This window comes from Nicotiana sylvestris, chromosome 3, assembly GCF_000393655.2.
Source record: "Nicotiana sylvestris chromosome 3, ASM39365v2, whole genome shotgun sequence".
NCBI lineage: Eukaryota > Viridiplantae > Streptophyta > Magnoliopsida > Solanales > Solanaceae > Nicotiana > Nicotiana sylvestris.
The window spans coordinates 58,190,302-58,216,556 of NC_091059.1; the positions used below are offsets into that span (position 1 = coordinate 58,190,302).

A 26,255-nucleotide genomic window follows, 5' to 3' on the forward strand; every position below is an offset into this window, starting at 1 on the left:
TGTTTTAAAAGTTTATATATACATACATATGTATCATGTATTTCATGTCAGTAGCCCTCAGAGGTATTCAGATGTTCCAGGTTGTATATTCTCTATCCCGGCTAACATTACTGTTCGTATTTATGGTTCCCTGCCTTACATACTCAGTACTTTATTCGTACTGACGTCCTTTTGTTTGTGGACGCTACATGTCGTGCTGCAGGTCCTGATAGACAGGCAGGTGCAGCTCCCCCACCACAATAGGCTGTCCAGTTCAACGGTGATTGGTGAGATCCCTTCTTCGGACTTGTCTCTTGGTATGCATTTTTGTTGTAGATATTATGGGTATGTCGGGGCACTGTTCCGGCTATGTTGCAGTACTTATGTTCCTATAGAGGCTCATAGACAAGTGTCGACTCATGTATAGTTTGGTATGCCTTGTCGACTGGTTTTTGTTGTATAGTCTTTCATAGTATCGTGGTAACTCGTACCTTATATGTAATTTCTTGATTGTCTGGTCATCCCCTGCTATGTATGTTCATGCCATCATATTTTATTGTTGGTTGTCCATGATCCATGTCTACCATTTATATTGATCTCGTCAACCCTAAAAGATAATAAAAAAAGTTAGATAAAATGTACGTTGGTGCTCGGTAAGTATGGTCGGGTGCTAGTCATGGCCCTCCAGTTTGGGTCGTGACAATGACTATACCACGGGAACCGTACCCATAGCCGTGATGATTTAAAATTAATCGCGCTTAAAGCAAGCTACGATATTCATAATTATTGCTTATCTCGTAAAATCTCGATTAAATGTAAAGAGTCAGTGAGTTATGAGAGATTTTGATTGGAGAGACAGTGTTAGTCTACTACCCTATTTTTCAAACAATTCAAGAACCAGACATAAAACTTGACTGAGACAAAGATATTCTACATGATTTAGCAACAAAAGCCAATAGAGAACTCAATTCAAACCCATTTTGTAGAAGCATTTGTTCTTGGTTAAAAAGAATTCTAAGCAACTCAAAGGAGAAATTTTACAACTAGATAGGCAAATTAATCATGCAGAATTGCATTACAAGGAAACAAAAAGTCAAAGCACGCAGGACAACTTTAATTCTAGTAATATCCTCAACTATTCATCTTAAGTTTGACATAATATGTATTTATTTAGAGAGAAAAATTAATACGATAGCAACCAAAAGGCACATACCATGGTTGAGCCAAGAAAGTACTAGACCATGAAATATGAAGCTGAAAATTCTGGAGTTTCTCCCTTTTTATCAATACTAGTATCTGGGCACGTGCGTTGCACGTGTATCCCATATCAATATTCGCATATTATATATTTATAGTAATAAATTTATGTATAAATATTCTAAAAATTCGATTGAGCTACAAATTTGAAATTAAATTAAACAAATATTAGCATTAATACATATCCTTAATACTGGTAAAGTTGCTGCCATGTGACAAGAAAGTCACAGGTTCAAGCCGTGGAAACAACCTCTTGCAGAAATGCAGGCTAACACTGCATACAATAGACCTTTGTGGTTCTGTCCTTCCCCCACCTTGCGCATAGCGGAAGCTTAGTTCGTCGGGATGCCCTTTTTTTAACATATCCTTAATACAACCTCTGATATATTTTTTAATCGTTATCCTATCAATTAAAACAAATTTCGTTGTTAACCTTTGTACATGAGACCATGAACAACTTCACTTTTAGCAATTTTAATTCACTTTTTATTTCAAAACCTACTACCTTATCAAAATCAGAGAATATAGTATTGCTAATCATAAGTGTAAATTAAACTTCACAGGTGTAAAAAGTAAAACACGATTTTATCTTCTTGCATACAACCACTCGATTTGTCTACTCTATAATGTTGCAAAAGTAAAATCATCAAATTGATAGCTTTCTGCATTCTTTGTCAACAGTAACAAATTTACGGTGACATTTATGCACTTTACTGACATCAAAAAAAGATATAATAGTAGTATAATATGATAAAAGCTAAATACACATTGGACAACACAAATGAAAAAAAAAACTCAAATTATATTGCACACCATTAAAATTTCCTAATTAGATTTGTCCTAATTCCTCTACAACTCTTCAGGCTAATACCTTATAGAAATTAACTTGTTTGGATAAAAGGCATAAAAAGTCATCAACACTATTGTTTTTTTCATCTATATTTGGGAATTTCATCTCTAATTTTTTTACCTATGAGCAATGGAGAGAGAAGAGAGAAAGTGGTAATTCTCGAATTCAAACTTCTGTCATGTGAGAATTTGAGGAATTGCAATGCATATCTCAATATAGACCAAATTCATTCGATATATTAATGCAAAATCAGATTATTGATCTAAAATGTTGCAAATTATTATATCTGACGATGGTCATTCAACATAGACCAAATTTAGCACAATAGTGATAGAGTTGGTTCACTACTTCTGCTATCTACATGTATTTTCTTTAATTGCATGACTTTCCATCTAATCATTGTTTGAATCATTGAGCGGTATATCAGCTTAGCACTAAAGCTACTTCTTTTTATGGGCTCAAGTGATTTTTACTACTCCATGTCCATCTTTCATAGAAATATGTGGAGAGATTAATTGATATATAGCAAGATTTATATGGGACTATAGAAACACATCAAAAGTCTCCACTTTTATCTCCATGCCCATATCCGCTGCCATTGTTGAGATATTTCAGGTTTAGTGGGTTTTGTCTTTTTATATAACAATGTGCATCAAACATAACTGTTGCTATTCCATCTGGAACATTCCCATAAAGCAAACGTTTCAGTAAATCTAGTTTGAAATTCCAAAGGAGCATTAAGCAGTTACTCCCTTATACTAATTAATTAAGAGTAGTGGAAAAGACATTGCAATATTATCAAGCAATTAATATTCATTATGGGAGTGCTCGATCTGTTTATTGTAGTAGTTTCAAATAGGTGATGATTCTCAAGAGCAGAATAAGGACAAGAAGAGACAAAATGCCCTTATCATGATTTAGGTTATTTATTATGAGTTCGTTTACCCTTTTATACATTTCTGTTTATATTGGAAGTACAATTATACTACTAAAGAGTATAAAAAGAAATTATTTGTTTATTTACTAAGGGTATTAAAGTCCGATAACTTTTTGTGGATATTTTAGTAATTTAACTTTTAACTTGGGGGCTTCCCACTTTTAGTATAATATGGTTATGAAACTTTTCCAATGTATAGAGAAGAAATCCCAAATAAACCAACCAATAAAATTGTAAATCTCAAAACCCAACGCAAAAGCATAGAAAACATATGTGAAGCTAAAGGATGCGGAACTCGGACGACCTCGACATCCTTGTTTTTTAAGAAAATATTTCTCTCAATTTTGCTTTAATTTCCATTTTTTGTTCCTTGCCCGATCTAGGTTTTTCTTGTTTTTCCCCCTCTCTTTACTTTTTTAGCTTTTGCTTTTTGTCTTTTCTCTGCTCTTGTGACTCCCTCCCCTCCAAATTTTGTTCCAGACCTAGAAAACGTGAATATGTGAAATCAAAATGAAAATGTCATAGCAACATGAGAAATGAACTAGGAGATAGTCACATATTCATATAATAACAAGTTAATAGGCTAAAAAAATCTAGAATTACACATCCAAAACAAGATCTGAAGGCATTTTAAGGAATACATACCTAACTGCACAAGGTTCAAATTAAAAAAGGGAAAACAGCCGAGTAAAGGCCGACATCAGAAATCGGAGCTCAGCAATGCAGTGAATCAGCAGTAGAGCAGCAGAATTTCAGACCCATGAAATCGACTTCCACAACTCGTACAAACCATAAAAGGAGGAGTTGAATTTCGAAATTAATTTTTCTTCAATCTTCTTTTAGAAATCTCAGTTCTTCTTTTGTTTTTTCAGCTTTGTGTTTTCAGATCTTCATTTGAAACCTTAGCTTTGTTTCAACCGTTTGTTTGGAGAAGGGGAAAGCTAGTAGCGTTTCTTTTTTAGTTGGAGGGAGTAGAATTTCTTGAAGCAGCCATTTTTGGCTGAAATCGATTTTCCAAAGAAATAGGGATCTGGTTTTGAGGGAGATATGGGGAGCCCCTCTGGTTTTTTTAGGAAAATCAAGAGAAAGAAGAAGGGGGGGGGGAGCTTCCTAGAGCTGATGGAAATGGCGCCTCTTTTAAGGGGTGAGGAAGGGTTTTTTTTATGTCTAAAAATCTTATCTCTATATAGGTCTAAGTCTAGGTTTTAATTAAAGAGTAAGGGATTTGGGTAGGTTAGAGAGGTGGGCTGGGTATTTTTGAGGGAATTGGGCCATGCAAATTGGCCCATATCCGAAATTAGACCCAAAATGGCTTAATCTCCCTTTTCTTTCCTTGTTTTCTTTTTCTTTAATTTAATTTTAAAAATTCTAATTAAATTAATTAAATCCAAAATTAATCTATTTTTGTAGAAATTAAAATTCTTTATCTATTTCTAACATTAAACAACTAATTGACTTAAAACTAAAGAAAAAGGCTAATTTTAAAGACTAAAATCTAAATATGTAAAAATGACCATTTTTGTGATTTTTTGCTTAGTAAAACTTATTCCTACATGCAAATAAACCTAAGATGGCATGAAATTAAAACGTGACAATTTTATAATTTTTGTTATGATTCTAAAAATATTAAAAATGCATGAAATGCAACTAAAAAAAGAAAAACTCCTAAAAAATTAATTAAAATTATTTTGGTCTATTTTTCGGAGTTATTTTCATGTAGGGCAAAAATTAGGTGCTCACAAGCATAGGGAATGGGAGCACCGCCTGCAGCGATTTATGTTGAAAGGGATAACTACGGTAAGGGTAGAGGCTCACCATGATCCTTGGCTTCCCACCGGGACTAGGATAAATCACTCCACACTCGCTCAGCATACGGGCAAATTGAGTACAGACGACCGACCCAATTTTGGAAGTCTGAAACTGCGCCGGGGTAGATTGTTGCGGCTGCAGTAACAAAAATTTATTTATACATGTTAAGTGCTTGAAAGAACATAGCCGGAGGGAAGCGAGAGAAGGCAAGGTAGCATGTCTACTCACGCTCCACATTCCACCTCTCGGGGAACGGTATCTTTTCCGCCAAAATCAGGTCAGAAGTCATAACTTGGACAAATCGACTTATCCATACCCCCTTTCCGAGCACCTCGGTACAGACAAAGAGGGACCTCGGGGCACGGCAACGGAGTTTGACTAAACCCCCACGGAAGAGACGGGGGCTGTACATCCAGATTAGATGATCAAGAGTGAAGGGCATCTCCCCGATCATGTTCACGTAGTACCTGATCATGTAAATGACACGCCAGAATGAAGGATGAATCTGGACAAGGGTCACTTGGCATCGTTTGCAGAAGTCGAGAATCACGGGGTCGATTGGGGGCGAAGATGGCTTCACCGGCCCTAGAGTAAACTGATAGATGTACACACTGAGGAAACCCATTTTGTGTGTCATAATATCCTCCTCCAAAGAAGGGATCTCCACAAGCACTGCGTCCCCCCAGCGACAATCAACTTTCACTCTTCCGATGTCTGTTATCGAGCTAATATACTGAGTCATGGGATTGCTGTGCCCTGCCTCGAAGAAGGTCTCTCGACCCTGAAATTAGAAGCCATCGCGAAAGATCCTGAAATACATTCCACCACATGAGGGGGCATTGTCATTTCACCTTGAGATAAAAGCGAAGAGTATGAGGCGGCCTCCTGGGAAGCGGAGGCGAAAGTTTTTGCCATTTCTAGAAATTTCTTGGAGAAGAAAGAGATTTGTGTTCCTAAGAGAAAATGAAAGCAAAGGAAGAACGAACCTTTCCTAGGGTTTGGGAATGCAATGAGTTATAGAAAACAAGAAAGGGAATATTTATAGAAACCCCGCGTGCGCATTGAAGAAGGCCAAGAGACAGCCAACTGCCATAGTCAATGCGAAAATCTTCAGGGGCTGCGTGTGCCTCGTATCTTGGCACTCTCTGACTGATGTCGCTGCAAGAGTATCAGAGGGGGAAGAAATTCAAGGTCTTTTCTTATCACTTTCACTCTAAGAAACATGAAGACTATCTGTGTACGGTGAAATCAAGGGGCCCGATTTCCCCGTCATTATGATGTCCCGCGAACATGATTCTCAAGGTTCGAGACCGAGGTCGAGGTTTACTATCGAGGGTCGTCGGGGCCCGACCTCGGGGCAGTGCAGACCAACGACTATATTATAGATGAGGGGGATTCCCAAGGCGCTTGGCTAAGACTGACAGAGCCTAGCAGACTATTCTAAACCCAACTCAGGGCGACAGAACATCATGTCGAGCTGTCCCATCCCTACTCCTTTATCATTAATGTATTTTGTACTATATTGGGATTCCCTTCCTATATAAAGGGGATCCCAATCATTTTATGAGACTCTGTTGCTCCAACTGCTCCATAAGAAATATACAAGAACTTTCTCTTTTCCCTCTAACATACTCTCTTGATATCATTGCTCTCATTTATCGTCTTCATACTTATTCTTCATTTATTACTTATCATTGGCCAAAAAGAGCCTCTCCCGATTATCCCATAACTATTATCCCTACCCTGATTGCCCTCAATAGCTCGTAGACGAGCCCTGAGATCGACCTCGAGGCTCGGAATCGACCAGCCTCAGGCCCTGAGTAGCTAGCCTATCGGTTTGATTATAGCTCTCTCCTTAACTCTATGTTATCTTTAAATCTCATATACTTAGCATCAACTGCTTAACCAACTAGCATAAAAATAGGTCACGTACTTTTAGAGTCCCATCAATAAATTTAATTGTTATTACCATTTTCATGGTAAACACACATGATTACCCTTTGTTGCCATTTATTTATTTTACTTTTCCGTCGTTAGCTTTATGTTAATATTCTGCACAGGTTATTTGTCTGGCAGGTGTCTTGACTTGGACTTCATCACTAATCCATCGAGGTTAGTCTTGATACTTACTGGGTACCACTATGGTGTACTCATACTATACTTTTGCGTATTTTTATGTAGATCCAGGTACCACAAAGCATGTTTGACGTTAGTTAGCTGCTTGTGATTTGCCGCAGAGACTTCAAGGTATACGTGCTAGTGCGTTCGTAGGCCTCGGAGTCACCTTCTGTTGTCTTCCATTACTACTATTTATTTTCATTCCAGAATAGTATTGTATCTAGAGATTTTAGTGTACTCGGTAGATCTTATGACTCTGTACTACCGATTTTGAAAAAATGTATAACTATTGATCGTTTTTAGCTATGTATATCATTTACCAGTATATGTTTAATATTTAAATAGTTTAAATTTGTTAATAATTCAGCATGTGTTAAGCTTACCTAGTCCTATGGACTTTTTGCCATCACGATCCTTAAAGTGGGATTTTGGGTCGTGACATAAGTCTGGTCTGGATGGCTTGTGCATCGTGATCGAGTGTGGTTGGACCACTATCACAAAGGTTGGCTAGCAGCGAGTCACGATTATGTGGGTAGTGACCGCGATTGTGGAGAACATTTCGTTGGCATGGGCATTTTAAATCTAGAATTCCCGAATTTACCCATTTTTCATATTTTTGAGTTTTGGAGAATGAGAGGATGAGATTTTGAAGAGGGATTTCACTACACTCTTGAGGGTAAGTAATTTCTACTTTATTTTATTCGTATATCTTGATTTCTCATGAATTTCTGCACCTAAAATATAGAATTTTTAAAGTAAAATTTAGGATTTTTATCTACAACTTAAGAGAGTATATTTTTAAGGTTTTGAATACCGATTTGGAATGGAATTTAGAACCTAGATACATATTTGGACTCTTGAGGTTATGTGTCAACAAGCTCTAGTCCTAGACTTAGGTTTTGATCATGCGGGTCCGAGTTGACTTTTGTTAACTTTTTGAGAAGCGATTAAAGCTTGAAGTTTTATTATTTGAAATTGATTTTTATGATTTATTTGACCTTATTGAGTATTATTTGGCTATATTGAAACCAGTTGGAGGTGATTCTAAACAAAAGATGGTTGTGGAAGGTTGAAGCAGTTCCAAAAGGAGGTAAGTATCTTGGCTCTCCTTACTAGGAGGGAATTCACCTAAAATGGACTTGATTGCTATGTGTTACTTGAGTTGGGTTGGTGTATATGCAAGGTAATATATATACGAACCAAGGATTATATCATGTGTGGAGTAGTTTGAGGCTTCTTTTTGCCTTATTTGATTATGCATCCTTCATGACACATGTTTACATGATTGTGACCGGCCTTTATTTAGAAATCATGTCTAGGCTTATGGTTCCTTAATTGAAAATGATGCCGTATTTTTGATGCGTTGAGTTGTTTTCTTTAATCGTAGTCATACTTCATTATCATGCACATACATACACATATTTTATTTCTATCTTTGTGCACCATACATTTATTACACAAGCAAAGTTAGGGCGGGATGGTACTTTTTCATGCTAATTGATATAGTTATAGTACTGTGAGATAGTTTGCACATTGAGATATATGAGCAAATTGAGGATACTATTTTTTTTCTTATTACATTGACACTTGGATATGGATCCATACCTCTGGAGTCAGGTAATTACCCATTTTACCTTGGGCCTTATGAGTGTCAGGCACATGCATTTGTGCTTAGTGAGGAAATTTATGTGAGGCACCTATAAAGTATCGATTGTGTATGATTATAACAGACGCTTCTTGCCAGGCACACAAGGTGTGATGAATGTGTGTATAGATTATACATCATGCATTCACGTAGGAGAATTCATTTACCTGTTATTTCATTAACATCATTATCTTATATGGACTCGGGGAAAGGATTTAGTTTTGAGTATTATATCTGTGAAACATGCATGTAATCTACTTGACTGTGACTTATATTACTGATATTCACTGCTTTAGAACTGTTCCTTCTCTTCATTTATACTTGTTGATTATCTGATTATGGAAGTAAGTATCACGTTGGTCAGAGTCTTGTCACTACTTCTTTCAGGTCAGACTTAATACTTACTAAGTACATTGGATCAATTGTACTCATACTATACTTCTACACATTCTTGTGCAGATTCTGGCATTGTGTCACCCAAATTTCCCTCCGTTAGGTATTTGATGGCACCTAGTCTTAGGGACTAGGTAAGACTAACATTTACTGAATAACAACAATAATAAAGAAAATCTAACAATGTCGATACAGAAATTTTTACAAAATTTACAATTTCCCAAAACCGATAGTACAAATCATAAGCTCAACAGAATTTACTACAACTTCTAAATACAACTGTTTGGAAATAAGCAAAATAGTGTGAATACAAAAAAATAGGAAGGTGACTCCGAAGCCTGCGAAGGCAGCAACAGGTTTACCTTGAGTCTCCACAACAATGATCCGCACAGCTGCTAATGAGCAAAATACCTGGATCTGTACAAATATGTACAGAAGTATAGCATGAGCACACCGCAGTGGTGCCCAGTAAGTATCAAGACTAACCTCGATGGAGTAGTGACGAGGAACAGTCAAGGCACCTACTAGTCTAACAAACTGAACAAGTATAAGTACAGGAACAACAGTGCATGATTTGTACATGAAGACTATGCAATATGACTAATAATATAGTAATTACAATAAGAAATGCAAAAGGACAAGTATCAGCAGAATACCATAATAATGACACAAACGAGTGAGCGAAAACATAACTTAAATCCGAAATCACAGATACAGCAAAGACAAATAATAACCCAGTAACTACAACTACTTTCACATAAGGTTTTAGTCAACAAACTCCACGAGGTACCGAACCACAGACAAATCACACTCACGGGTCTCAATATTTGTACCCTAACACTTGGCATCATGTACCATCATCACACCTCATAATCATGCTGACAACTCACGTGCCGAATCGAGCCACTCTCACATAGAAGGCAAGTAAACAAAAGTGTGCATCTATACTCAACAATATCAAGAAGACTTCTTAGACACTAAGAGTGTTTAACTAAGTGTATGCTTGTGCAAATGTCCTACATAATTCATACCAGCTAGTAAGCATAAGGGAAAAGAACGCACAACACGTAGAATATTTTCTCACAACTTTCACAAGATAAACTCACACATATAAGTGTACCACTACACAAATATCAACAACAAGAATGCCCCAGGGCCATCAAAAATCATCACAAGTCAATCCCTGACGTAGCCCACCTTGTCTCACCACATGTGCAAAATAACATGTAAGTGTCTGCCTTGTCTCGCCACACATGTATTATAATATTCCCACCTTGTCTCTCCACATGCGCAACCCATATATATATATATATATATATATATATATATATATATATATATCCTGCCTTGTCACACTACATGTGCAAATATCAATCGAAACAATGGCATGGCAAAAACCACGTGCAATCCCAATAACACTCGCATGGCAGAAACCTCGTGCATCACAATAACAACAACCGCATGGCAGAAACCTCGCAACAATGACAGTAAATACAAGAGTGTGGCAAGTAAATCAACTCAACAACTTTAGATTATAAGAAACAGTAGAACTAACTCATAAGGAATAACCATAGTAATGAATGCTAGGCGTAAAGAGAATAGCTCAACAAGGGAAAACTAATATGTAGCGACGATCCCACAATATACAATTCAACAACAAGGAAGCTAACACAAGTCTAGTAGTTCCAAATAAGGACAAGTTAACTAAGATATAGGATATCTAAACTTCTTTTAAGGTTGAGCAATTACGAAGGATATTCAACAATTTAATTGAGGATAAGTGGTAGAAAGATAATCATAACCTCAATTAAGACTATACAATTATAGGATGAGATAATAATAATTTCAAATAAAGATAAGAAGTTATGAAAAGATAGCATGACAATAGAAGAGGTAAAATTTCCAGTTAAGTCAAATAGACAATAAGAGTGAATCCTAAAGCAATTAATTCTAATTAAAGCATGTAAAGGTAAAACTAGTAAATAAGAACTCTATCATATCAAGAACAACTTCATACCCAGTGAATATAAGGACTAAGAACCCTAAAGGCCAACTTTCTACAAATAAGTTCGAGCACGCACTCGTCACCTCGCGTACATGGACATACAATCAATATAGAAGACTCAGATCCTAAGGGAAATTCCCCCACACAAGGTTAGGAAAGATACTTACCTCAAAGAAGACAATCAATACTCAAAAATGAACTTCTCGGGTGAAATGACCTCCGGAAGGCTCAAATCTAACCAAAATAACTTCAAAGCACAAATGAAACCCATAAGAAACTATTCCGGATCATAAAGCCTCAATTTTATCAAAATCTAAAAATCAACCCAAAAGTCGACCCTTGGGCCCGCACCTCGGATCTCGACAAATTTCACAAAACCAAAATACCCATTCCGATACAAGTTCAATCATACTAAAATTATCAAATTCCGATACCATTTCATCCCTAAAATCATGATTTTTCCTTTTGAAAACTTTCTTCAAAAGCCAACATTTTTCTCAACTCAAAACACAAATTAAATGATAAAAACAAAGATAAAATCATGGAGTATATTAAATACTAGGTGAAGAATACTTGCCGAATCGATTTGCTTGAAAAACCCCCAAAGAATCCCTCAAAACCGAGCTCTACAAGTCAAAATATGATGAAAATAGCCTAACCCTCGATTTGGAAAACTTATATTCTGCCCAGGCCTAAAAGCATCGTGAACGCGGAGAAACGCTTGCATTCGCGAAGAAGGAAAGTGAGGCTGTCTAGAAAATCCCTTCGCAAACGCGAGGGAAGGAGTGTTGTCACGACCCCAGTTCGCCCTCTGTGAACTGTCGTGATGGCACCTAGTCTCTACGACTAGGTAAGCCTAACAAATTGTGGAAAAAGAAACAACAGAATAAAACTAGCCAAAACCGCAGAAATAACAAAATGAAGCATTTAAGATGTCGCTCGGCATATACAATACAACTCTCAAACTGAAACAACATTTGCCAAAACCAGGAATCTCATGAAATCACAAGCTGTTGAATAACTACAAGTGTCTAACTCCAGAATGTCTAAACAAAAGTAAATACAGATAGACTAATACTATAAGAGAGAATGGAAAGGGACTCCTCGGTCTAGCCTCGCCTCAAGGGTAGTAGGACTGAGTCGAAGTACCTGGATCTGCACATGAAAAACATGTGCACAAAGGGCATGAGTACACCACAGCGGTACTCAGTAAGTGTCAAGCATAACCTCGGTCGAGTAGTGATGAGAAAGGTCATGGCCCTACTGATTATAGCTGAAAAACGAGGTAAAATAGTATAGAATATGACAATATAAATGCTAACAATATGAAGTAACACCGGATAATAAGAATAACAACAACTATAACAAAGACAAAATAATCACAGAAGGAATACAGCTCAACACGGAGATAACAACCGGGGATCTCCCAGGATACCGTCTTGTAGTCCCAAATATAAATATCCAGAGGATCTCCCGGGTGTCGTCCCGTAGTCCAACTCATAGTGTGCGGGGATCTCCCAGAATACCGATCCGTAGTCCCAAATGTAAATACCCAGTACTGGGGAATCCACCGCATGTAGTCCGGTAGTTCCAATATAAAAGTGTAGGGGGGATCTCCCGGAATACAAATCCGTAGTCCCAAAGTAAACATGCAGGGGGATCTCCAGAGATACCGTCTCGTAGTCCCAAAGTAAACACACAGCAGCAACATGAAGAATACTCAATTCGATTCAAATTTCATACCAAGGTAAAACAAGTATTTCTAACCTAGTATACTGCACATAATCCAGATAAGGCAGTTTGAGCAAGTAAAGCAATTAAGTCAATTAGACATGCTTCCCTAAGCTAATAGTAGGCTTAAATTGCAAGTAGTATAAACGGGAAAGGAAAACACAATTATAGTTACTTAATGAAAACATGATTTTCAACAATTAGCATAAGTACACACTCGTCACCTCACGTACAAGGCATTTAAAATATCAACAATACCAAATCCTAAGGTGAGTTCCCCCCCCCCTCACAAGTTTAGGCACTTACCTCGAACCGGCTCAAAATCAACCCTAAACCATGCTCTTTCCACAAGTACTTGACTCCAAATGGCCCAAATCTATTCAAATCAATTGCATAATATAAATATAACTTCAAGAAATTGATTCCACTAATTAATTCTAAGCTAATACGCAGAATTAGGAAAAATGACCAAAATGCCCTTAGGCCCATGTCTTGAAATTGGGTAAAATTTACAAATTCTGAATCCTCACACTCTCATGAGTTCAGTCATGCCAAAAGTACCAAAATCAGACCCCAATGATCCCTCAAATCACCACTCAAAGCTCTCCAATTAACCAAGCCCTAACCCCCAATTTACCACTGATTTCTCCCTTAAACTTCATGCTAACAACGATAAAAATCACCATAATAATGAGATTAGGAACCAAGGACTTTAACTCAATAAATCCCTCTGAAAATCTCCCTTGAAATTCACTCTCCAAACCTTCTTCCCGTTGAAATATTATGAAAAAAACCCAAGTTTGCGAAGGAAATCTTTGTATACTTTCTGACCCATGTTTTTCGCACCTGCGGTCAGTTTCCGCTTATGCGCTACCGCTCATGCAGCCAAGGGCACCACTTCTACGGTTTTCACTTAAGTCCCCTTCTCCGCACCTGCGACCCAGGCTCTGCATCTGCGGTACCTCAGTTGAGGCACACCTCCCGCTTCTGTGTCTTCTGCTGCCTTCACCAGTGGCCGCGTCTGCAGATTGAATCTTGCTTCTGCGGTCATCGCACCTGTGGCCACCTAACCGCAGTTGCGGTTTGAAAAACTCAGCAGCTTCAGCTGCAAATTCCCAACTCCAAACTTCCCGTTAACCATCCGAAATCACCCCGAGGCCCCCGGGACCTCAACCAAAAGAACAAACAAGTCATATACCACTATCCAAACTTATACAAATCTTCAAAACACCTCAAACAACATCGACTCGCCCAATTAACATCAGATTTAAGCCTAAGGTTCCAAGAATCTTTCGAGTTCTGCCTTTGATCAAAAGGTCTATCAAGCCTCGTACGAATGACCTGAAATTTTGCACACACATCACATTCAACACTACGGAGATACTCCAACTCTCAGAATTCCATTTAGACCCCTAGATCAAAATCTCACTATCGAACCGGAAACTTCAAAAATTCAACTTTCGGCATTTCAAGTCTAATTAAGCTACAGACCATCCAACGGAGCTAACAGAACAAGCAGAATTCGATTCTGAGGCTGTCTTCACACTGCTCCAACTACGGTCCAAATTTCAAAGTTTAAACTCTCATTTAGGGACTAAGTGTCCTAAAACTCTCCGAAACGCCAAATAAATCTTCCTGGCAACTCACAATAGCAATAACAAACACGGAAAATGCAGTTAATAGGGGATCAGGGCGTTAATTCTTAAAACAACCGGTCGAGTCGTTACATCCTCCTACACTTAAATATTCGTTTGTCCTTGAACGAGCATAGAGACATACCTGAAGTAGTGAAAAGATAAGGGTAATGGCTGTGCATATCCTGCTCGGTCTTCCAGGTTGCCTCCTCGATCGGCAAACCCCGACACTGAACCTTCACTAATGCAATGTTCTTTGACCTCAGCTTACGAACCTGCCTGTCTAATATCACCACCGGCTCCTCAACATAAGATAGATCCTTGTCCAACTAAACTGAACTGAAATCCAACACGTGCGACGGATCACCGTGATACATCTGGAGCATCGAAACATGAAATATCGGATGAACTCCTGCCAAGCTGGTAGGTAAGGCAAGCTCATAAACAACCTCCCCAACACGTCTCAATATCTCAAAAGGACCAATAAACCTCGGACTCAACTTTCATTTCTTCCCAAATTTCATAACGCCCTTTATAGGCGAAACCCGAAGCATATTTCTCTCTCCAACCATATAGGAAACATCACGAACCTTCTAGTCTGCGTAACTCTTCTATCTGGACTGGGCTGTACGGAGTCTATCCTGAATCAACTTAACCTTCTCCAAAGCATCCTGAACCAAGTTTGTGCCCAATAAACTAACCTCACCCGGCTCAAACTAACCTACCGGGGATATACACCGCCTACCATATAAAGCCTCGTATGGTGCCATCTGAATGCTGGACTGATAGATGTTATTGTAGGCATACTCCACCAATGGCAAGAACTAATCTCAAGGCCCTCCAAACTCAATCACACACGCACGGAGCATATCCTCAAGAATTTGAATAGTGCGCTCGAACTGTCCGTCTGTCTGAGGGTGAAATGTTTTACTCAACTCCACCCGAGTACCCAACTCATGTTGTACGGCCCTCCAGAACCGTGATGTGAATTTAGTACCTCTATCTGAAATGATGGACACTGGAATACCATGCAGATGAAAAATCTCCCGGATATCAATCTCTGTTAAACGCTCCAAAGAATAGGTAGTACACACAGGTATGAAGTGTGCAGACTTGGTCAGCTGATCCATAATCACCCAAATGGCATCGAACTTTCTCAAGGTTTGTGGGAGTCTAACTACTAAGTCCATGGTGATCCGCTCTCACTTCCACTACGGAATCTCTATCTACTGAAGCAACCTACCCGGTCTCTGGTGCTCATACTTCACCTGCTGATAATTGAGGCACCGAGCTACAAACCCAACTATATCTTTCTTCATCCGCCTCCACCAATAGTGCTGTCTCAAATCCTAGTACATCTTCGCGGCACCCGGATGAATGGAATACCACAAACTATGGGCCTTCTCTAGAATCAACTCCCGAAACCCATCAACATTGGGTACGCAAATTCGACCATGCATCCTCAATACCCCGTCATCACCAATAGTCACATATCTGGCATCACCGTGCTGAACCTTATCCTTGAGGACAAGCAAATGAGAGTCATCAAACTGACGCTCCCGGATACGATCAAACAAGGAAGACCGGGAAACCACGTAAGCTAGAACCCTACTGGGCTCAGAAAGATCCAATCTCACAAACTGGCTGGCTAAGGCCTGAACATCCATCGCCATGGGCCTCTCCGCTGCTGGCAAATAAGCCAAACTCCCCAAACTCTCTTCCCGGTGAATCAAAGCATCGGCCAGCATATTGGCCTTGCCCGGGTGATACAAAATAGTGATATCATAGTCCTTCAGTAGCTCTAACCACCTCCTCTAGCGCCAATTAAGGTCCTTCTGCTTGAACAGATGCTGCAAACTCCGGTGATCAGTATAAATCTCACAAGGCACACCGTACAAATAATGATGCCAGATCTTCAAGGCGTGAACAATAGTAGCTAACTCGAGATCATAGACAAGATAATTCTTCTCATGTACCCTCAACTGTCTGGACGCGTAGTCAATCACCCTACAATCCTGCATTAATACCGCTCCAAGGCCAATCCTCGAGGCATCACAATAGAAAGTATAAGACCCCGAACTTGTAGGCAATATCAAAACTAGGGCTGTAGTCAAAGCTGTCTTGAGCTTCTGAAAGCTCGCCTCACACTCTTCTGTCCACTAGAACGGAGCACTTTTCTAGGTCAGCCTAGTCATAGGTGATGCAATAGATGAAAACCCATCAACAAATCGACAGTAATAACTAGCCAATCCAAGAAAACTACGGATCTCTGTAGCTGAGGATGGTCTGGGCCAACTTTGCACTGCTTCCACTTTCTTCGGATCCACCTGAATACCCTCACTCGATACCACGTGGCCTAAGAATGCCACGGAATCCAACCAAAACTCACATTTCGAGAACTTTGCATATAACTTCTTTTCCCTCAAAGTGTGAAGCACTGTCCTCAGGTGTTGCTCATGATCTTCCCGACTACGGGAGTATACCAGAATATCATCAATAAAGACAATGACGAACGAGTTAAGATATGGCCAGAATACACTGTGCATCAAATGCATTAAGGTTGTTGGGGCATTGGTCAGCCCAAATGACATAACAAGGAACTCGTAATGACCATACCGAGTCCTGAAAGCAGTCTTCGGGATATCTGGCTCCTGAATCTTCAACTGATGGTAACCTGAACGCAAGTCAATCTTAGAAAACACTTGTGCACCCTGTAACTGGTCAAATAAATCATCAATACGGGGCAAAGGATAACAGTTCTTCATTGTAACTTTGTTCAACTAGCAATAATCAATGCACATACACATAGAACCATCCTTTTTCTTCACAAACAAATAGGAGCACCCCAAGGTGATACACTGGGCCGAATAAAACCCTTATCAAGCAATTCCCGCAACTGCTCATTTAACTCCTTCAACTCAAGAGAGGCCATACGATATGGAGGAATAGAAATGGGTTGAGTTCCCGGTAATATATCAATGCCAAAATCAATATCTCTATCGGGTGGCATGCCCGAAAGGTTAGCTGGAAACACATCAGAAAAATCTCGTACTACTGGGACTAAATCAACTGTAGGGATATCAATACTGATATCTCTCACATAAGCTAGATATGTGCCACACCCCTTCTCAACCATATGCTAAGCCTTAAGGAAAGAAATAACTCTACTAGAAGTATGATCTAAGGTACCCTTCCACTCTACTCGCGGTACACCTGGCATAGCCAGCGTCACGATTTTGGCGTGACAATCAAGAATAGCATAATGGGGCGACAACCAATCCATGCCCAAGATAACATCAAAATCTACCATGCTGAGCAATAATAAATCGGCTCTGGTCTCAAAACCACTAAGAGCAACCACACACGGCCGATAAACGCGGTCCACAACAAGAGAATCTCCCACAAGAGTGGAAACATAAATAGGGGAACTCAAAGAATCCCTAGATACACCCAAATGCGGGGCAAAATAAGAAGACACATAAGAATAGGTGGAGCCTGGATCGAATAAAACCGATGTATCTCTATGACAAACCAGGACAACACTTGTGATGACAAAATCGAAGGCAACAACCTCGGTATGGGCAGAAAGGACATAATATCTGTCCTAGCCTCCCCCTCTAGGGAAACCTCTACCTCCCCGACCTCCACCTCTAGCTGGCTGAGCAGGTGGGGTAGCAACTGGAGCTGTAACCATAGCCTGAGAACTCTGTAGGGCACGTTGTGGCTGAGAAGTCTGTGGAGGTGCACCCCTCCTAAGTCTGGAGCAATCCCTCACCATATGGCATTTGTCACCACACTCAAAAGAAGCTCTGGGAGGACGTGGCTACTGTGACTGGCTCGGGCTAGGTTTGCTGGACTTATCACTGAAGGCACCCCGTGCAGGAGGCATACTAGATACTGGAGGTGCATAATAAGGCTCCTGGGGCCTAGGAGGAGTCAGAATACCATTGGCTACTGGAAGAGCTGAATGAACGAGGCGACTCATATAACCCCTACCATGACGCAGCTAGGGAACGGGCACCAGAATAATGGCCCGACTCTCGAGACCTCTTGGCCTCCCTCTGCTCTCTATCCCGAGCATATATACCCTTTATCCTCCTAGCAATGCTCACCACCTACAGATAAGAAATATTTATCTCCAACTCGCGAGCCATGCTATACCTGATGCTGGGAATAAGCCCCTCGATAAACTGGCAAACCTTCTCGCGAATAGTACAAACCAAAGCTAGTACATGTCTAGCCAAGCTAGTGTAACAGACAGCATACTCTGAGATAGTCATAGTACCCTGGCGCAAATGATCAAACTCTGCACGCCATGTATCCCTAAGGCTCTGGGGAACATACTCTCTCAGGAACATATCTAAAAACTAAGTCCAAGTCAGGGAAGCTGCCTCATACGGACTGTCTAACTCATAAGTACACCACCACTCATAGGCGGCTCCTCGAAGCTGGAAAGTAGTGAAGGAAACCCCTCTCGATCGTGATATACCCATGGTTCGGAGTCTCCTGGAAAGCCATAGTAGTAGTAGCAGTAGGTATATCAGGTGTCTGGACTTCGACTAGAACTGTTGGTGGCACCTCGGTGGTAGCTCGCGCGAGTGCTCTGGCTGCACCACATGTGCGTCCTCGACCTCTACCCCAGCCCCGACCTCTAACGGCTCTAGTAGGGGGTGTGGGTGCCTGATCATCTCTGGTAGCATGTGTCCTCACCATCTGTGAGAGAATAAAAGATAGAAGTTTAGAATTGTGATATCAAAAATCTCGCACGACAAGGAAATCAAATGAAGCGAAAATTTTCCTAACAGTTACATAGCCTCTCGTAGATAAGTACAGACGTCTCTGTACCGATCTGTGAGACTCTAATAAATCGTCTTGTGATTTATGGCTCCTATGAACCTAGAGCTCTGATACAAACTTGTCACGACCCCAGTTCGCCCTCCGTGAACTGTCGTGACGGTACCTAGTCTCTACGACTAGGTAAGCCTAACAAATTGCTGAAAAAGAAACAACAGAATAAAACTAGACAAAACTACAGAAATAACAAAATGAAGCATATAAAATGCCGCTCGGCATATACAATACAACTCTCAAATTGAAACTACATTTCCCAAAACCAGGAATCTCATGAAATCACAAGCTGTTGAATAACTACAAGTGTCTAACTCCAGAATGTCTAAACAAAAGTAAATACATAAGGTCTAATACTATAAGAGAGAACGAAAAGGAACTCCTCGATCTGCGAATGTGGCAGATATACCTCTAAGTCTCTAGAGAATCGCCTCGCCTCAAGGGTAGTAGGACTGAGTCGAAGCACCTGGATCTGCACATGAAAAACATGCGCAGAAAGGGCATGAGTACACCACAGCGGTACTCAGTAAGTGCCAAGCCTAACCTCGGTCGAGTAGTGATGAGGAAGGTCAGGGACCTACTGATTTTAGCTGAAAAACGAGGTAAAACAGTATAGAATACGACAATATAATTTAATGCTAACAATATGAAGTAACACCGTATAATAAGAATAACAACAACTATAACAAAGACAGGATAATCACAGAAAAAATATAGCTCAACACAGAGATAACAACCGGGGATCTCCCAAGATACCGTTGTGTAGTCCCGAATATAAATATCCAGTGGATCTCCCGGGTGTCGTCCCGTAGTCCAACTCATAGTGTGCGGGGATCTCCCAGAATACCGATCTGTAGTCCCAAATGTAAATACCCAGTACTAGGTGAATCTACCGGGTGTAGTCCGGTAGTTCCAATATAAAAGTGTAGGGGGGATCTCCCAGAATACAAATCCATAGTCCCAAAGTAAACATGCAGGGGAATCTCCCGGGATACCATCCTATAGTCCCAAAGTAAACACACAACAGCAACACGAAGAATACTCAATTCGATTCAAATTTCATACAAAGATAAAAACAGGTATTTCTAACCTAGCATGCTGCACATAATCCAAATAAGTTAGTTTGAGCAAGTAAAGCAATTAAGTCAATAAGACATGCTTTCCTAAGCTAACAGTAGGCTTAAATTGCAAGTATTATAAACGGGAAAGGAAAACACAATTATAGTTACTTAATGAAAACAGGATTTTCAACAATTAGCACAAGTATGCACTCGTCACCTCACGTACAAGGCATTTCAAATATCAACAATACCAAATCCTAAGGGGAGTTCCACCACACAAGGTTAGGCAAGCCACTTACCTTAAATCGGCTCAAAATCAACCCAAAACTATGCTTTTTCCATGAATACTCGACTCCAAATGGCCCAAATCTATTCAACTTCCAGTTAACCATCCGAAATCACCCCGAGGCCCCCGGGACCTCAACCAAAAGCACGAACAAGTCATATACCACTATCCAAACTTATACAAATCTTCAAAACACCTCAAACAACATCGAATCACCCAATTAACATCGGATTCAAGCCTAAGGTTCCAAGAATCTTCCGAATTCCTCTTTTGATCAAAAAAGTCTATCAAACCTCGTCCGAATGACCTGAAATTTTGCACACATGTCACATTCAACACTGCGAGGCTACTCCAACTCTCAGAATTCCATTCCGACCCCTAGATCAAAATCTCACTATCAGACCGGAAACTTCAAAAATTCAACTTTCGGCATTTCAAGCCTCATTAAGCTACGGACCTCCAAAACACAATAAGAACACGCCCCTAAATCCAAAATCACCCAACGGAGCTAATGGAACCATCGCATTCCCATTCTGAGGCCGTCTTCACACTGTTCCGACTACGGTCCAAATTCCAAAGCTTAAACTCTCATTGAGGGACTAAGTGTCCCAAAACTCTCTGAAACTCTAAAGAATCTTCCCGATAACTCACAATAGCAGAAGCAAACACGGGGAATGCAGTTAATAGGGGATCGGGGTGTTAATTCTTAAAACGACCGGCCGGGTCATTACAAGTGCAAACGCGAAGAACAAGGAACGAAACCTACACAAATTCGAGAAGGTGAACATGAACGCGAAGAAGAAATATGAGGCTGTCAGGAAGAGCTTCGCGAACGCGGGTGGCTTATCGCGAATGCGATGAAGGGCAAAAGCAAACCTTAGCGAACGCGAGAGTTTGAACGTGAACGCGAAGAAGGATCTTGGGGGGGGGTCAGTAGAGACACTTCGCGAACATGAAAGGAGCTTCACGATCGCGAAGAAGAACACCAGAAAAACAGAACAACAACAAACAACAATGCCGAAAACTAGAATCCAAATTACCCTACGACCTCCAAATCCAAATCCGCACGCACACCTAAGGCGAAAATCACCATATGAAGCTGTTGACATCATCTAAAACTCATTTCGGAGCCGTTTATGAAAAATTCAAATTCCGGTCAAATTATCACTGCTTAAGCTTCCAAAACTAGAATACTTCTTCAAATTTGACTTCGAATCGTCCGGTAACTGAATTCAACGATGCACGCAAGTCGAAACACATAATATGAAGCTGTTCAAGACCTTACGCCACCGAACAAAGCTTAAATTCCCAAAACGATTGGCCGGACCATTGCTTCCTCCCCCTCTTAAACAAACATTCATCCTCGAATGTGCCATGATTCGCCTCGAATTCATCAAATCACTGAATACACACTTCCAACATACACCCGCGGGTGACCCCACGTCACCCTAATTCACATGAGCTTGAAGACACCATCTCAACTGTAATTTAGTCTTTCTACCAACATCGATAAGCCTTATAGCCAAAATTCTCACCTTCCATTCATTTCCAAAAGACCCGATTCTGAATCCATATCCGGTATCAATCTCAACTAGCTACAACCACTCATGCCTACCCCGATAGAGTAAAATCACACAACATGACATATCACACATAGGCCCACTATAACATTTTTGATCATAATAGCTACCCGAAAGCAAATCCAGCACCGGCAATTAGCCTCATATCCAATAGGAACTCGTTTCAAACCTCCACAACACTGACGATGGTACAAGAACCACGAAAACCTCATAACTAAACACCCGAATCAGCAAGCCACAACTAACACCATCGGGCACACACCCCGCAAGCTAAAACTCAAGAAGCATAGAATGAAAATGACTGAATATATAAAGAGAAACACATAAGAGAACTATCAAACAAGCCCGACAGGCACAACTCTCTATCAGTACTATCCTACAAAACAATATAACAAGGAAAGAATTAAGGCATATGAACAAATCACAAGGATCTCATCCTGATATAATTTCCACCGCGGTACACAGCCCGGTTTGAACGCATCAAATCACTTGAAATCACGAGGATCCCACCTCTAACTCTGAATCACAAGTAGAATATACATCAGACCAGCTGAAATCTCCTACTAACTCAGTTCTGCCAATAAAATCACAACACTCCCTGAACTCTCACCCTTGTAGAGTATCAAATCACAAATTGTAACCAATAGTACTCAGGAATCATATCAAAACCTACCATAATGAACAACAGGAACTGACTCCTAGTCTCACAACTCTCAATAATGAATAAAACAACAATAGACATGGTCTACCACTCATAGAATCTCCCCAATAGGGAAAACACATAAACAGGGTGCTAATCATGAATCTCACCCATAAGTGAAGCAACAAATAAGGGAACTCGTCCTGATAAGCATAACCGAAACAAACACGAATGGTGCAGCTCTATAACAAATCAAAGCATACCTGTATGACCTCATCTGATGTAGTGGCCTCAAGCCTGCTATAGAGATCACATCAACTGGCCTGGCCTCCCCCTCTTGGGTGCCCTCTACTCGCTTGAATACCCCGTTGTGACACATCTATCTGGAGTCTGGGACAATCCCTCTCCATGTGGCTGGTATCTCCACACTCAAAGCAACCTCGTTGTTGACGTGGCTGTGGGAACTGTGTGGTATGAGTACTCTACGACCTATAAGCACATGAAACATTGTGCGAAGCCAGAAGTGTAATCTAAACTGGTTGACCCACAAAACCTCTACCATGCCATACTCTGCCTCCAAAATAAGGACCATTAGATCTCTTTGGCCTACGAGGCCTCCCTATCTCCTTGACCTCTCTCTCCTAACCTCACATGCCCTCTCTCTCATGGCTCCACCTGTCCTCTCGCTCAAGGTCCCACATGCCCTCTAACCGGCGAGCGATACCTACTACCTGCTGAAACGAAACATCTAACTCCAACTCCCGAGCCATGCTGAACAAAATATCATGTCTAAGCCCCTCAATGAATCTATGAAGACACTCTCCAATTGTGGAGACACCAAGGCAGGTGCATGCCTAGCCAAATCACTGAATCTAATGGCATACTTTGATACAAACATAGTGCCTTGGCGCAGCTGCTCAAACTCCACGTGACATGTATCCCGAAGGGACTGAGGTACAAACTCTCTCAAGGACATTTCCGAAAACTGAATCCATGTAAGTGAAGCTGCATCGGCTGGGCTACCTAACTCATATGCCTGCCACCACTGATAAGTCGCTCCCTTAAGCTGGAATGTAGCAAAAGCAATCCCACTCATTTCCACAATACCCATAGTGCAGAGAATGCGATGGCACTCTTGCAGAAAACCCTGTGCACCCTCTAAAGCCAAACCACTAAATGTAGGAGGGTCATATTTCTTGAACCTTGCAAGTCTAAGCTGCGCTTCCTCAGATGATGATGACCTCACCATGGGTTGAACTAGAACCACACGCTGTGCGCCATGACACCTGGGACCTGACCAACATGAACTCGCTTCTCTAGAGTGTGGGCCGCGGGGGTCTAATTCCCTCCCCTAGAATGTAAAGTAGCTAGTGCAACTAGAATCAACCCAGTCTGAGCCAATGTACCAAACATGCTCAGGAACTGTGCTAAAGTCTCCTAAAGTCTGGGGGTAACAACAGGCACCTCCAGTACCTGTCCCCAAACTGGAGCTATTGGCACCTCCTCAATTGCTACTTTGGTAGGTGCTCTAGCTACGGTACGTACTCCTCATCGGCCTTTGTCGATGCCTCTAGCGACACCTTCTCCGGGAGCAGCATCATCGATAACTACAGTTCGTGTCCTCACCATATGTGAGAGAATGGATGATAAAAGTTCAAACTCCAAGATCAATAAGCTCGTGATAGGAATGAAAGAAGTGACGGAAAATCTAATAGTCATCACGACCCAAATTTCCCTCAGTTAGGTATCGTGATGGAACCTAGTCTTAGGGACTAGGTAAGCCTAACATTTACTGAATAACAACAAATAATAAAGAAAATCTAATAGTCTCGATAAAGAAATGTTTACAAAAATTACAATTTTCCAAAACGGGTAGTACAAGTCATAAGCTCTACAGAGTTTACTACAACTTCTAAATACAACTGTTTGGAAATAAGTAAAATAGTGTGAATACAAGAAAATAGGAAGGTGGCTCCGAAGATTGCAAATGCAACAACAGGATTACCTTGAGTCTCCATAACAACGATCTGCACAGCTACCAACAAGCAAAATACCTGGATCTATACAAAAATGTACAGAAGTATAACATTAACATACCACAACGGTGCCCAGTAAGTATCAAGACTAACCTCGGTGGAGTACTGACGAGGCAAGACACCTACTGGTCTAATAAACTGAACAAGTATAAGTACAGGAACAATAATGCATGATTTCTACATGAAGACTATGGAATATGACTAACAATACAGTAATTACAATAAGAAAGGAAAAACGACAAGTATAAGTGGAATACAATAATAATGACATAGAAGAGTGAGCGGAAACACAACTTAAATCTGAAATCACAAATACAACAAAGACAAATAATAACCCAGCAACTACAACTGCTTTCACATTAGGTTTTAGTCAACAATCTCCATGAGCTACCGAACCGCAAACAAATCACACTCACGGGTCTCAATACATGTACCCTAACACTTGGCATCCTGTGCCTTCATCACACCTCATAATCATGCTGACAACTCACGTGCCAAATAGAGCCACTCTCACATAGAAGGCATATAAATAAGGGTGTGCATCTATACTCAACAATATCAAGAAGACTTCTTAGCCGGTAAGAGTGTTTAACTAGTGTATGCTTGTGCAAGTGTCCTACATAATTCATACCAGCTAGTAAGCATAGGGGAAAAGAACACACAACACATAGAATGTTTTCTCACAACTTTTGCAAGATAAGCTCACACAGATAAGTGTACCACTACATAACTATCAACAACAAAATTGCCCCAGGGCTATCACAAATCATCACAAGTCAATCCCTGACATAGCCCGCCTTGTCTCACCATGTGTGCAATAATAACATAGTAAGTGCCCGCCTTGTCTCGCTACATGTGCATTATAATATTCCCGTCTTGTCTCTCCATATGCGCAACCCACATATATATAAATATCCCGCCTTGTCATGCCGCATGTGCAAATATCAATAGAAACAACGACACGGCAGAAACCTCGTGCAACCCCAATAACACTTGCACGACAGAAACCTCGTGCATCACAATAACAACAACCGTACGACAGAAACCTCGTGCATCACAACAATAGGTACAACATCATCAATGACAGTAAATACAAGAGTGTGGCAAGTAAATCAACTCAACAAATTTAGATCACAAGAAACAGTAGAACTAACTCACAAGGAATAACCACAGTAAAGAATGCTGGGCGTAAAGAGAATATCTCAACAAGGGAAAACTAATATATAGCGACGATCCCACAATATACAATTCAACAACAAGAAAGCTAACACGAGTCCAATAATTCCAAATAAGGACAAGTTAACTAAGATATAGGATATCTAAACTTCTTTTAAGGTTAAGCAATTACGAAGGATATTCAATAATTTAATTAATGATAAGTGGTGGAAAGATAATCATAACCTCAATTAAGACTAAACAATTATATGATGATATAATAATAATTTC

At 40.4% G+C, this 26,255-nt stretch overlaps 1 protein-coding gene across 1 annotated transcript; it reads right to left on the reverse strand.

Annotated features, from left to right (window-relative positions):
* Nucleotides 1–23,521: 23,521 nt before the first annotated feature.
* Nucleotides 23,522–24,022, reverse strand: LOC138887411 (uncharacterized). The gene has a single exon (XM_070169162.1). The coding sequence runs from the start codon at nucleotides 24,020–24,022 to the stop codon at nucleotides 23,522–23,524; it is 501 nt and encodes a 166-aa protein (XP_070025263.1).
* Nucleotides 24,023–26,255: the final 2,233 nt, after the last annotated feature.

Bases quoted from the DNA above. Each gene is read 5' to 3' on its own strand.
- LOC138887411 (XM_070169162.1), bottom strand. From the start codon at position 24,022: ATGGTGAGGTCATCATCATCTGAGGAAGCGCAGCTTAGACTTGCAAGG.